The 13,758-nt window shown below is 36.5% G+C and overlaps 1 protein-coding gene across 2 annotated transcripts in view; it reads right to left on the bottom strand.

Moving 5' to 3' along the window:
- Positions 1–8,943: 8,943 nt before the first annotated feature.
- usp36 (ubiquitin specific peptidase 36) overlaps positions 8,944–13,758 on the bottom strand; it is a 49,507-nt gene continuing 44,692 nt past the window's right edge. For both annotated transcript variants that reach the window (XM_028820062.2, XM_028820061.2), the window contains exons 19-21: positions 11,207–11,322; positions 10,883–11,029; positions 8,944–9,334 (exon numbers count right to left, since the gene is read on the bottom strand). In XM_028820062.2, the coding sequence (XP_028675895.1) occupies positions 10,898–11,029; positions 11,207–11,322 (248 nt within the window). In that variant the 3' untranslated portion in view covers positions 8,944–9,334; positions 10,883–10,897. The remainder of the gene's footprint in view (positions 9,335–10,882; positions 11,030–11,206; positions 11,323–13,758) is intronic.

Below are 13,758 nucleotides of genomic sequence, written 5' to 3'. Positions count from 1 at the left end.
GAAATCACTGGCATTCCTCTTGACATGTTGCGTCAAGCAATGCAGAATTTCCACAACAAGGCTGTCAGAATGCGTACGGAGAAATGGACAACACCTTCATGATGTTTTCTTCAAAACATAAATGAATATTGACCACCATCATTAATCGCATATCCTATGCAATGCATTTCATTAATAAATGTACTTTGTAATGTGTTTATCGATCCATCCATTTTCCAACCCGCGGAATCCGAACACAGGGTCACGGGGGTCTGCTGGAGCCAATCCCAGCCAACACAGGGCAGGAACCAATCCCGGGCAGGGTGCCAACCCACTGCAGGTAATGTGTTTATTCATTGGTCAATTGAAAATAACCCGTTTCCCTGCGCCCCCCTGTATAAATACTCCATAACTGCACTTGAGTTGTTTTTTTCGGCTTTACTCAAGTGTAAAAAATATGCGGTCCACTTTCACTACATTTTCAAACGCAAGTGGCTACTTTACGATATATGTTGTCAGACGCATTCGCTACTGCAGTTCAACCATAAAACAAAACACTACGCAAATACTCACAATGCTTTTCTCATTCAATTACCTAAAGTATCGGTTACCCCTTTGGGAACAACTGGTTGACGAGAATTTCTCGAATATAAAGAATCAAACTTGCTTTGCCGGGGAAAACACCCGATCACTTAACGATGTCTTCCAAGAGCGCCTTGCAACAGCCCGCGCAAACAAGTAGGACAGGATAGAGGGCGGGGCTGAGTGGGCGGGACTTAACTGCCTCCGAACACTCACCTTGTCACGTGTCTTCTCACGCTGGACAGCGTCCAGATCATCCAATTGGATTTAGGATAAACGGGGATACACTTGGAAAAACCCAAGGAAATAGAACGGCCATTACTTAGAAAGCGAGACTAGAAGAGATAATCAAGGACAATGCATTCATATGATTATTTCTGATGACTAATGTTATTAATAATTCTTTGCATTTATATAGCGCTTTTCTCACTACTCAAAGCGCTCAGCGATTTAAGGGCCTTGCTCAAGGGCCCAACAGAGCATTTTTACGTGATTCGAACCGGCAACTTTCCGATTGCAAGTGCAGATCCCTGGCCTCAGAGCCACCACTACGCCTATTACCAAAGAGTTCTGTCCGTTTCTATATAGTGCTGCGTTACTTGAACTAAAGCACTGGCTCTTTTATGGGCATTGAAATTAATCGTAATTATGTAATGAAAAGTCACTTTATGAAGGAGTTCTCGGATTTTGTTCCTTCTTAATACGGGAAGCCTGTAACGTCTGTGCTAGATTGAGGAGATCGTTCCTCCCCCAAACTATGCGACTCTTTAATTCCACCAGGGGGGGTAAACGTTAATATTTAACATTATACATAGTTATTGTCTGTTTTTTTCACCTGTATTATTATCATTCTTTAATTTAATATTATTTATTGTATCAGTATACTGCTGCTGAAGAATGTGAATTTCCCATCGGGATTAATAAAGTATCTATCTATCTATCTATTGGTGCCCTGCGCACTTAATTTTGATACAAATCATTAAGATGTTCGCTCGCGCTGAATGTCACTGCTTCACGTTACCGTTACTTGATGGAAATACGGCTCACAAGACACAAAAAAGTAGTCTCAATTATTTTATCTACCAATCCGGCTATCTGCATATATACTGACATCTTAAACTTGAAAAGACGTGGGTACTGCACCCCTTCAGGCCAGTTACGGATATAAAATTAAATTAATAATTGAAGTGGTGATGGCGCGGTTAACACTTCATTTTAAACTTTTTTTTTTTTAAATAACTATGTACAAACGATTTAGCTGAATTCAGCAAATTCTGCAATACCTCAAAATCCTAGCAGTGTGTGTTGATGAATTTAATTTTCCAAGAGAGCAAATTCACAAGACTTTTCATGTGGAAGAAGCTGATGTCCGAATTCTGTCTTTATTCAAAAGGTCACGTTGTGCTCTTCAATAAAAAATGTAAACTGCACCGGTGCTCATAAAACGTCTTGTTTCAGAATTTGTTGTTGCTGCGTTAAGAAACCTGTTGAAATACCCGTACAGTCCTTCTTGCGCCTTACCTTCATACATGTGATTCCCGAAAAAAAGCAAAAAAGTCCCAGTTCGCGTAAGCCGCCTGAATTTGACGTATAATAACTGCAATGATTTACTTCATCAGGTGGAAGTACATAATAAACATGACAGGTTTGGTCGATTATTTCAATTATTAAAATGTGTACTTTAATATAAAATGTTGAAATATTCCCGATTGTATTAGAAATTTGTCATTTCACCCTTCGATTGAGGTCCATAGATGGTTAGATCCCTAGTAAAGGATCAAAAAATGAAAAACATAAAACATTCATAATCACTAACTTTGAAATAGTCTAAAACAATATCTCACATGCGTATGGTGGACATCTGTCATACTTAATCTTCTGGGAGTGGCCTGAACTACCGGTAAAGAATCAAATATCAAAAGTATCATATTCGTGATCAGCAACATAGCACACAACTCTTCAATTCCACCCGGGGGGGTAAACGTTAACATTTAACATTATACAAAGTTATTGTCTGTTTTTCACCTGCATTATTATCATTCTTTAATTTAATATTTATTGTATCAGTATGCTGCTGCTGGAGAATGTGAATTTCCCATTGGGAATAATAAAGTATCTATCTATCTATCAAAAAGGTCTCGCTACATGCCAATTTTACTGATTCACATGTTTTCACAGTTTTGTGAAAAGGAGTAACTTTGAGCCCTTGGTGATGGTCCTTTTGATCATTTTTTGCTGCAAGCTATCTACCGATTTACTCTTTATCACTAGGGTGTAATTTCATGCACAAAAATGGCCCAAAGTGAGTTTAGAGGGCCAAAGATATAACTAGACATCAGGACGAGTCAATCGGTGTATCAGGTTTTCCTCGTACCGGTGAGTCGGGAGGCACCGGAAAAAAAAACGAAAAAAGTGATTTGACAGCATTCAGAAGTACAGTGTCATATGAAAAAGTTTGGGAACCCCTCTCAGCCTACATAATAATTGATTCTCCTTTCAACAAAAAAAGAAAACAGTGGTATGTCTTTCATTTCCTAGGAACATCTGAGAACACCCCAGTTTTCTGAACACAGATTTTTAGTAAAGCAGTATATTTAGTTATATGAAATTAAATCAAATGTGAAAAACTGGCTGTGCAAAAATGTGGGTCCCCTTGTAATTTTGCTGATTTGAATGTCTGTCACTGCTCAATGCTGATTACTTGCAACACCAAATTGGTTGGATGAGCTTGTTAAGCCTTGAACTTCATAGACCGGTGTGTCCAATCATGAGATGTAAAGGTATTTAAGGTGGTCAATGGCAAGTTGTGCTTCCTTCCCTTTGACTCTCCTCTGAAGAGTGACAGCATGGGGATCCTCAAAGCAACTCTCAAAAGATCTGAAAACAAAGTTCAGTCTCATGGTTTAGGTGAAGGCTACAAAAAGCCATCTCAGAGGTTTAAACTGTCAGTTTCAACTGTAAGAAATGGAATCAGGAAATGGAAGGCCACAGGCACAGTTGCTGTTAAACCCAGCAGGTCTGGCAGGCCACGAAAAATACAGGAGTGGCATATGTGCAGGATTGTGAGAATGGTTACAGACAACCCACAGATCACCTCCAAAGACCTGCAAGATCTTGCTGCAGATGGTGTATCTGTACATCATTCTACAAATCAGCACAATTTGCACAAATAACATCTGTATGGCAGGGTGATGAGAAAGAAGCCCTTTCTGCACTCATGCCACAAACAGTTGCTTGTTGTATGCAAATGCACATTGAGACAAGTTAGATTCATTTTGGAACAAAATGCTTTGGCCTGATGAGACAAAAATTGAATCATTTGGTCATAACAAAAAGCGCTTTGCATTGTGGAAGAAGAACACTGTATTCCAAGAAAAACACCTGCTACCTACTGTCAAATTTGGTGGAAGTTCCATCATGCTGTGGGGCTGTGTGGCTTGTTCAGGGACTGGGGCCCTTGTTAAAGTCGAGGGTCAGATGAATTCCACCCAATATCAACAAATTCTTCAGGATAATGTTCAAGCATCAGTCACAAAGTTGAAGTTACGCAGGGGTTTGATATTCCAACAAGACAATGACCCAAAACACAGTTCAAAAACTACAAAGGCATTCATGCAGAGGGAGAAGTACAATGTTCTGGAATGGCCGTCACAGTCCCGACTTGAATATCATCGAAAATCTATGGGATGATTTGAAGCAAGCTGTTCATCAAATTGAACTGGAGAGATTTTGTATGAAGAATGGTCACAAATCCTTCCATCCAGAATCCAGACACTCAAAGATTATAGGAGGACAGCGTCTAGAGGCTGTTAGATTTGCAAAAGGAGGCTCAACTAAGTATTGATGTCCTATCTCTGTTGGGGTGCCCACATTTATGCACCTAATTTTGTCATGATGCATATTTTCTGTTAATCAAATAAACTTAATGTCACTGCTGAAATCCTACTGTTTCCATAAGGCGTGTCATATATTAAAAGGAAGTTGCTACTTTGAAAGCTCAGCCAATGAGAAACAAAAATCCAAAGAATTAAGAGGGGTTCCCAAACCTTTTCATATGACTGTAATTCTTAAACATTAATCATTTTTCACAAATTTGTACAGCAGTTTGTATTCATAATGCAGTAATGGACAAAAAACTGATAAATATGACAATTACTTTCTTTTCATTTCTATTAGTTAATTATTCAGCAAGGTAAGCAAAATTAATTTGGTTTCATTCATATGAGAAATAAATCTGCAACCTGCCCAGTCACACACGTGAATTTATAAATGAAGTAACTACTTCACATATGTGTTACTATTAAATGCTAGGTCGTTAAAAAAGTAACTTAAATATCTTAATACCTCACCACATCTTTTGCAATCATAAAAACAAACGCCCGTTATGGAAAAATGTCCGTTGTAAACAGTGCAACGAGCTAATGTATTGTTATTTTCTGGAGACATAAGACGAGGGTAAACCTTTGTGTAGTCTGACGAAAAAATGGCTTTGTATTTGTGAAAAAGTAAAACTAAAATGCTGTACTTTGGATACCTGCGTGTAGTGGAGAGACAGTCTGTAAAATGTTGGACGGACTGTGACTGGGTTCAGTTCGTGAGAGAAAAGAGGAGTGGAAATGATTTTTTGTAGCGAGTACTGGCAAAATTAGGAGGAAGAGCGATTTCCAGGAGATTTAAGAGCTGCTTGCAGGAGTCCGGGAGAAGATGCCAATTTCTTAGATCCCTGGAGCTTCCTTGGGATGTCTGTGTATCTCACTCTCTCTGTGTATGTACTGTATACGTCTCTCACACACATGCAGAGATCTTACATTTTCTTGTACGTTTGAAACTTAAACACACTCAATATGGGCAAATTTTATTTTAACTTCAGAAACGTTTCTCTGTGTCTATTCAAGTATGTCTATTGGGTACTTTATTCAACCCTGCAGCAAAATCTTAATTTTATTATTAAGTATCACAAAGGTACTCTATGAAAGGCACTATATAAAATAACTAATTCAGGTTGCTGGAACTCACCTTGTCTGTCTGTCTGTCTGTCTGCAGGGCTCCGTTTTAGTTTTATAATTTATCATCAGATTCCGCTTTCTAAAAATTTAGCTTGATTAGCCTTCTGGTTTTCCTGCTTATAAAAATACAGCACCTTGCTAAAACTAGTTCTCTAATTTTACCCAGTTAAAAAAATCCTTCACTGGAATTTCATCCTCTGTAATGTTTTTATTTCAAAACACTAAAATGCATGATTACCTTGCACGCTTCTCCAGGGGTTGTTCGTGACTTGCGCTCAGCGATCACTGGGAGAGGCTCGAGCTTCCGTGTGTCCGGACTTGGACAGATAGGTTACAAAAATGGACAAAAATACAAAATTCATTTTTTAATACAACGTTGTTTTATATTACAAAAAATCTTTTGAGAGCAGCTGGTGATGCAGTGCGGCAAGCAGTTGTAGCTTGGACTTGTGAAGTACATTAAAATTTAACGTTTGCTTTGAACTGAAACTGCAATCTGTTTACCAGATCATGCGTCTCTTCCAGATTTTACATTTTCTTACTAAAATGCTTTAATGTGTATATTCTGCTTGATCGTTTATGTAAGATATTTTTATTATTTCTGACTATCTTCTGGATCATGGTTTGCATTGGTTGTTGAACCCCTTGTGATAAAGCATCTGTACATTATGTGCTATATTATTAATTTTAAAAATTAGCCACAGCACTTTCAAACAACACTGTTGGCACTTACTTCATTTTGGTATAAAGTGCAACATGAACAACGCTAAAAAAAAGCCTTTTCACAAAATTAAGACTTTATTGCACCTTCATTTACATATTATATACATATATATGTGACATCTTTTAAAGTCTCTATATAAACTGTATCCACAGAGTATGATGCAAAAATACATAAATTTAAATGTAAATATGATATGACTTTAAACACTGGAAGAAATCGAAAGCAGACTTAATTTTATGTCATTCCACAGTCATATATTCTCCCACAAAGGTTTCTTTGATGATAACATTTTCTATACTTTTGTTCAATTTTTTTTTTTTTTAATATACCATATAATACCATATTTATACCAAACATATTGCATGTCTTATAACTTAAGCACTGAATGCTAGGATACGGTCCATTTGTACCTGCTACTACAATGCATTCTCTCAAATAGAAGTTCATTCTAAAAATATAACTCTACAATTAAACATTATCCAAGAAATTCATTTCAACAAGCACTGAAAAATTTTGGAAGCACGGGTTTACATTTTGTTTTTTTAACTGGATGAGCTTTACTTTTTCTCTTATCAGAAAAGAATCTGTTTAAAAGATGTAGATTCCCTTCAAATGCTGACCTCTTTACAATTCTATACATTCTAAAAATGTAATAAAATTAATAGAAATATGAGGGACAGCCAATGTTCAGTGGCACAGTATGTGGCTACACTTAGTATGATTCTTTTTTTTTCCCCCCAAGTAAATAAAAATCATTCAAAAATTGCTAATATAAATATTAACACAATAATCGTGGAATCATCAAAAGCCCCTTAATGTCCTATAGTGGAAAACAGTTTAATGGTCTTTCACTGACATTGCATAGAAAGAAGATGTGAGGTGTGTTCCTATTTTTAACTTTCTCTTGCCTTTTCAGCTAGGGTGGCAAACTCCATTGTATTTATTTTCAGGTCTATTCAGAAACATTTCCCTTATAATCAAAGCAAACTAGCAGAGGCATCTGAAAAAAAGAGCACATTTTTTGAATAATTTTGGAGAGGGTGTGGGGAACAACACTATCATAACAACAACTGAAGTTACGCACTGCTTCAGGAAAGCGTGGCAGAGTGCTAACTGCGACAGACACGTTCAAAAGTGAAAGTCAAATCTTCAGGTGTATAAAAATGTTTATAATATGAGCTGGGAGTATAGAACCAATTTGATTAAAAAGCAAAATGTTAATAAAAAAAAAAACAAAATCAGTTGACTTTAGGGATCAAAGTTGATTTAAAAAAGGATTAAGGCAAAGACGGCTACATGAAATATTCAGTTGAGAAACCAAATCAGCTCCTAAAAAGAACCATTAGAACATACTGAACAATATGTACCATTAGTAAAAAATAATTAAAATGTGATGGATATGGGAAATTAGAGGTAATGATAAATTATTAAGAAATGCCAACATTTAATACTTTACACACACGCGCTATAAACTAACAGTTTGAGATACAAACATGCAATACTGAAACATGTTATTTTTCTGGTAAATAAAGTGCACATTGTGAGGGTAAGCATTCTAGGAGGCCCTATTGTCTGTCAAAATGTTTTGCTGCAGCAGCTTCTTTATTTGTCAATGAAGACAAAATATTAAACTCGCTTCATGCAGAACTGCCCTTATTAACAACCCCAATGGTTACTTTTGCTTCAGTTCATTCCTGGTTTCAATCTCCTGAGTGTGTTAACCTCATTTAAAACAAGGACTGGACTGTAAATTAAATTTTAAACAAAAATGTAAATAAAATTAATTCTTAAGAAGATGGAACACCCAAGGAAAACAACGAAACAAGTTATTTCAGCACGGAATGGACATAGATGACGACAACTGCATTTCTGCATCAAAAATCCAATGCCATACTTTTTACTGCAAAACTACTTTTCAGAACTACTCCTTTTGTTCAGTCACATAAACAGTGTTTGCTTAAAAAATGCATCTTAGCTTTTGGTTATTTTTCTCTAGCAATAACTAGGGAAAATGCATCAAAAAGCTGGTTTTGTCTCAGAGTAAATGAAAAATAACGGATTTCGAGATCTGACCTTAAAAAATACACTTTTCAGAATTAATAAATTACCTGAGTTTACAAGTGCTCTTTTTAGCTGTTTAAAAAATAGTAAATAAGATTAGATATGATCAAGGCCAATTTCCAGCAGGCAAGTCATGTAGCAGCATTTTTTAGTTAAGTCTTCTGTCTAGCAATTCTTGGATGGCCTTAAATCAACATTGCGAATCCGAGTAGTTCAATTACACGCAAACCTCTTTACCTTTAAAATATCTCTCGTTATTCTAGGCTTGTACTCTTTACCTCAGCAACTTGGCACTTTAAAGACAACCCAAACATGTTTAGTGATTTATGGAACACAATGATGAAACATACTGCTTTATGGTTTGTAAAGAGGGATGGCAGTTGGTAAACTACTGAAGTTTCCCTTTCTTATTCCATCTAAATGATTAAAGGATGTGAAAATAAAAAAATAAAAACAAAAATATTTTTAAAAATATTAAAAAAAGACAAATATCTTACAAATATGACCTCTCCACATGTGGGAATTAGATATTGCCATGTATATTATATAAGGACATTTGGCCACATGGCAGTGATCCCCCCCCCCCCCCCCCCCCATTTAAAGCTACCTTTCCAGAAGGGAGCACAGAATGCATAACCCCAATACCCATCCCGAGATGTTTGCCCAGCCTCAAACATTGCCACTAAGATTACATCAGTCAATGAGAGTTAATGTGTGAATATTTTTTAGCAAACAAAACATACATTAACAATAAAATTAAAAATATGCCACTCCCATTTTTAAATTAACTTTCCTTTTTGAGCCCAAACTTATAAACATTTTCATACACTGGCAGGACACCTTGACATCATTGAATGGGTCTTAGAAGGTCTGAATAAGGTCTCACAAACAGTGACGATGTTTTCCTGGTCAATTTCCTTTGTACTACAATGAAATGCTGGGACATTCTTCTTTAGACAATTTCCTGTGTCATTTTCACTGCCTGTAAGAAAATAAAAAGTGGGTGAAGGAAACATAGATCTTCCAAACAAATGGAACATGCTTTCTTATCATCTAAGGAATTAAGGATTGCTATGATACATAGAAATGAACAATAATAACAAAAACAATACCACTAATGATGCCAAAACAGTATATAATCTCAAAAGTCCCTTGTGTGGTAAATCTCAAAACACAGTTAAAGACACAATCCAACGTCACAGTCAGTACAATAATACAGTGTCTCTTTTCTGATTTTTCTTTCCAGATTTATCAGTTCCTGAAGAGAACACTGCACAGGTACGAGTTGGACTCTTTTTTTTCTGTTGGAGGTATGTATTCAATAAAATGTCTACCAATAAGATGCTGGCATGTAAAGTTTGCATGAGATACAGTTTTGCCAGCTTTTTGTTTGTATAACACAAGTGCATTCCAAATGCAGTGTTCCACCAGGTGACAAAATATCTTTTTCTTTTGTTTCTTCTGCATAATGGGATAGAAAGTCAATTCTTGATCCACATGATTTACACCGCCCATCATGCTATTGTAGATGACCACAGCATGAGGCTTTGTAACCTGCTTGTTGCCTTTTGCCTGCACAGTGACTGTAGCTGCATCATGTACATTGCTAAGAAGAGAAACATCTTTCTTGTCCTTCCATTTCTGCGCAAACACTTTACCCTTTTGCCAAGCTACTAACACACCTTGTTGTAATTTAGCTCTGCCAATATCTTTAGGCATGCCACGATGGTTAGAACACACTGTTCCATATGCATTTAATCTTTCTGTGAAGCAAGATGTCAAATGGCTCTGGCAAAGTATGAAATTGTCCATGGTTACACCTTAACCTTGATCCAGCAGAGCATCCATCAAAGTCGGCACAGTTGACGTAGGAATGCCATACTGATTGTGCTTTGGTTCAAACATTGTCCTTTTCCCTGTGTACAGAACCAAATTCCAAATGTATCCCGTTTTAGATTCACAAAGCTTTATGCCAAATCTTGCTCTTTTTGACGCAATGTAATGTATTCATGACTGTCTGCCCTTATAAACCATGAGAATTTCATCGATGCTGACATCTCAGTCCAGAATGTAAACACTCCGAAATTTTACTACAATCACCTGGTATATCTCCTAAATTTTCTTTATTTTGGGTGATGGATGGGTGTTCCCATCAAAGTCTTCATTGTTGGTGAAGTGCAGAATATTTCATAATTAGTGAAAACCTACACTCAGACATCATTCCTCCAAAGAATGGCAGCACTTTTACAGCCCGAGTGACTCTCAGTTCTACAGAAGATATATCTGTACAGTTGCCCGAGTGACATTCAGTGCTAACGCTTTTAGCACGGTTTTCGCAGCTTGAGTAACATTTGGGTCTAACATTAAGGAGGATATTTATGACCATAAACTTCTGTGTAGCTTCATGAAAATAACTATAGTGAAATTAGAGCCAAATACATGAAAAATCTAAATTTAAAAATAAACTTACAAAAATGGAATCTCCCGAGTCCTAAAAATTTATACAATTTTACAGTTAGGAATTTCTTACCTGAATACACTACAGTCAGTATCGATAGCCAAAACTGGGAAATTTACCAGGATGACTTGCTAACCAGAAATTACGCCGATTTTGAAAATTCTGGAAAACATTATGGGGTCTTCTTTTCTCCCTCTTGAACTTTTTTACCTTTTTCACCTGTTGAAGCATTCAAGCAGAGCAATAATCACTTATGTATGAAATCGTTCAATGATATTCTGTAGTTTTTAGTTATTATACTTTGGAGACACTATAAAATAACTATAAACCAATGATGCTTCCCCACTTTTAGAGTACAAAAGTACAAAATGAATCCAAGTGACAGAAAAAACATACTGTTCCAGTATCAAATTCCTCATCCCAGGCATCAATTGCAGTATTTTTCCTGGCAATTGCCGAATCTTCGATAGCATCTTGACTAATAGCCGAGACTTCCCCCTCCCAGGTAAGAACTGGAGAAAAATGAAAATTGTGAAATTCTAAATAGAATACAGATTTTATAATGGCATTATCAATCAAAAAGAAGATCACAGGATTTATCTTAACTGCAGTTAATCACATTTTGTACTTTTCTAAAACTTGAAACTTCAACTACAATGCTTATTATTAAAAATATACAATTTGTAAAGAAATTTATTTATACAAAAATACGAAAACCATAATTTAAAATGCTGCAACCCTTCACAGAAACAATAATGTTATTTAAGACCCTACTTTATATTGAAAGGATAACGAATAGCTCTCACGTCTTTATTTGAAAACGAACAGTGTCAGATCGGGGGGAAGCGTGAACGCGACTGAGAGAATAAAATTGAAAAAAAAAAGCCAACTACAACTTCTATACATTTACACCAGCTGTTACAGACTCAAATCAAATGTATGTTTTTATTGTATAATAGCAACAATAAGAGCAGCTCACTATTCAGAACGTTTATTTTGAGACGCGGGGAGGCTTGAACCGGCGACCCTTTGAATAGGAGTCAGCAGCTCTCACCGCTGCATTACCAAAGAAGTTGCTACAACGACCCACACTAACCCAATTTCCTTTTCTTCGGTTATAGTCTTAAATAAAAGTGCACTCGTTCTATTATATACTTTTTGAGAAAGTGCTTATTTGATATTTGGACTTCAGTCTTCACACATTATACACTTCATGTCTATATTTTGTCGTTAGTACTAAAACATGGAAAACGTTTGTCTTTTAGGTATGTGTTTAACATTTCTTGCATTTCCGGTCATTCTACACTTACATAGATCTTTGTAGACACGGAACACACGTGAAATGCATGTGTTCCAAATAACGATATATTTTTTTAGTCTATACAGCTCTAGGTACTACTTCACTCTCTGATAAACAAGGCTTGAGCTGGGAGAGCGATTTTTGCACTTTCTGTGGCGGTGGGAGGATAGGATAGTAGGCTGCTTGCTGCTTGGGCTTATCAACACATTTACAAGACAAAAGACGCTGACGGAGAGGTGAGAGCGGATTTAAGGTGGGCCGGATTTACAGTATGAGTTTTTTCGTAAGCTTTGGTAATTCTAGTGTTAAAAAAAATAAAATTAACAAAAAGTATGTTTTACAAGATTCTATTCCTCTTCACATTTCCTGCATTAGTGCAGCTTCTCAAAGAGGGGAGAACAAAAAAAAAATTTTACAGGACAGTAACAGGATGTCAGAATGAAACTTTTGCTGTCCAGAACGAAATATCAGGGCAAGACTAAAGTTTGTTAATGAATACCTAGGCAAAGACCAGCACTTCAGCAACAATGTGCTCTGGTCCAATGAGGCAACGACAAGAGTTAACTGGCCACTGTACCAGAAGACATGCTTGTTGTAACCAAAGACAGCATTTCACTAGAAGAACCTGAGGATGGCTGTAATGCACAGTGATAGAAATGTTCTGGTTTGGGTTGTTTTGTTGCATCAGGGCCTGGGAAGCTCAACATCATAGAATCCACTAAGAACTCTTAATTGTACCACAAGGTGCTTGAGGATAATGTGAGACCATCTGTCAGAAGACTGAAGCTCAACCAAAACTGGACCTTGCAATGAGACCATGACCCTAAACATACCAGTAAATCCACAAGGAATGCCTGACAACAAAGAAATGGAGAGTTTTGAAATGTCCAAGATCTGAATCCCATTGAGAAGTTGTACATGCAAATAAAATGGCCTGAACACACAAGACACCCAGAATTCTGTCATGGAAGAGAAAAGAAAGTTTCTCCCTGTTGATGTGAGAGAGACTGGCAGACATTTATAGGAAAGGCCGACTTGAGGTGGTTTCTGCTAAGGGTTAGTACTAGCTATTATAGCCATGGTGTACTTATTTTATCAACAGATGGAATGGCACATCTGTTCTTATTTAACAAATTATTGCAAAGCCAAATTTTCATTGTTTTTATTTCCAATTACATCACCTTTATATAAAGATACTGTTTAAATGAAGATCAAATCTTGATATGCTCACTTATGTTGAAAAGAAAAACATTTCATGTGGTGTAATTACTTTTTCCTCATGACTTTATACAGGAGAAGCCCAATAGTCATGTGCTGAAAACCATGGTCAAGACAAGGAAGGTGGAGTAGAACCGCTTTTCAAAAAAAAAAAATTAAAAAAAAAAAAAATTAAAAATCTGGACTTGAAACACTAATTACAAGCCTCCATGTCTTATGAGGAGTATTTGGTCTTTGTTAGCGGTCTACCACACTTTAAATTTAAATGAAATATTCCTGAAAAACACCTTCAGAAATAATTTCTTCCGACAAATACTTCAGAAACAGTTTTTTTTTTCCCCCCTTTCACCCTACTGGTAATGGAAACAGCGAAAAAATTACATTGATACAAAGTGCTGCAACATTCGCAACCTAAACTGATAATATTAAT

Source organism: Erpetoichthys calabaricus, chromosome 14 (genome assembly GCF_900747795.2).
Source record: "Erpetoichthys calabaricus chromosome 14, fErpCal1.3, whole genome shotgun sequence".
NCBI classification, from domain to species: Eukaryota; Metazoa; Chordata; class Cladistia; order Polypteriformes; family Polypteridae; genus Erpetoichthys; species Erpetoichthys calabaricus.
The sequence above is the reverse complement of the archived record's forward strand: the minus strand, read 5'-3'. Positions and strand labels throughout refer to the sequence as shown.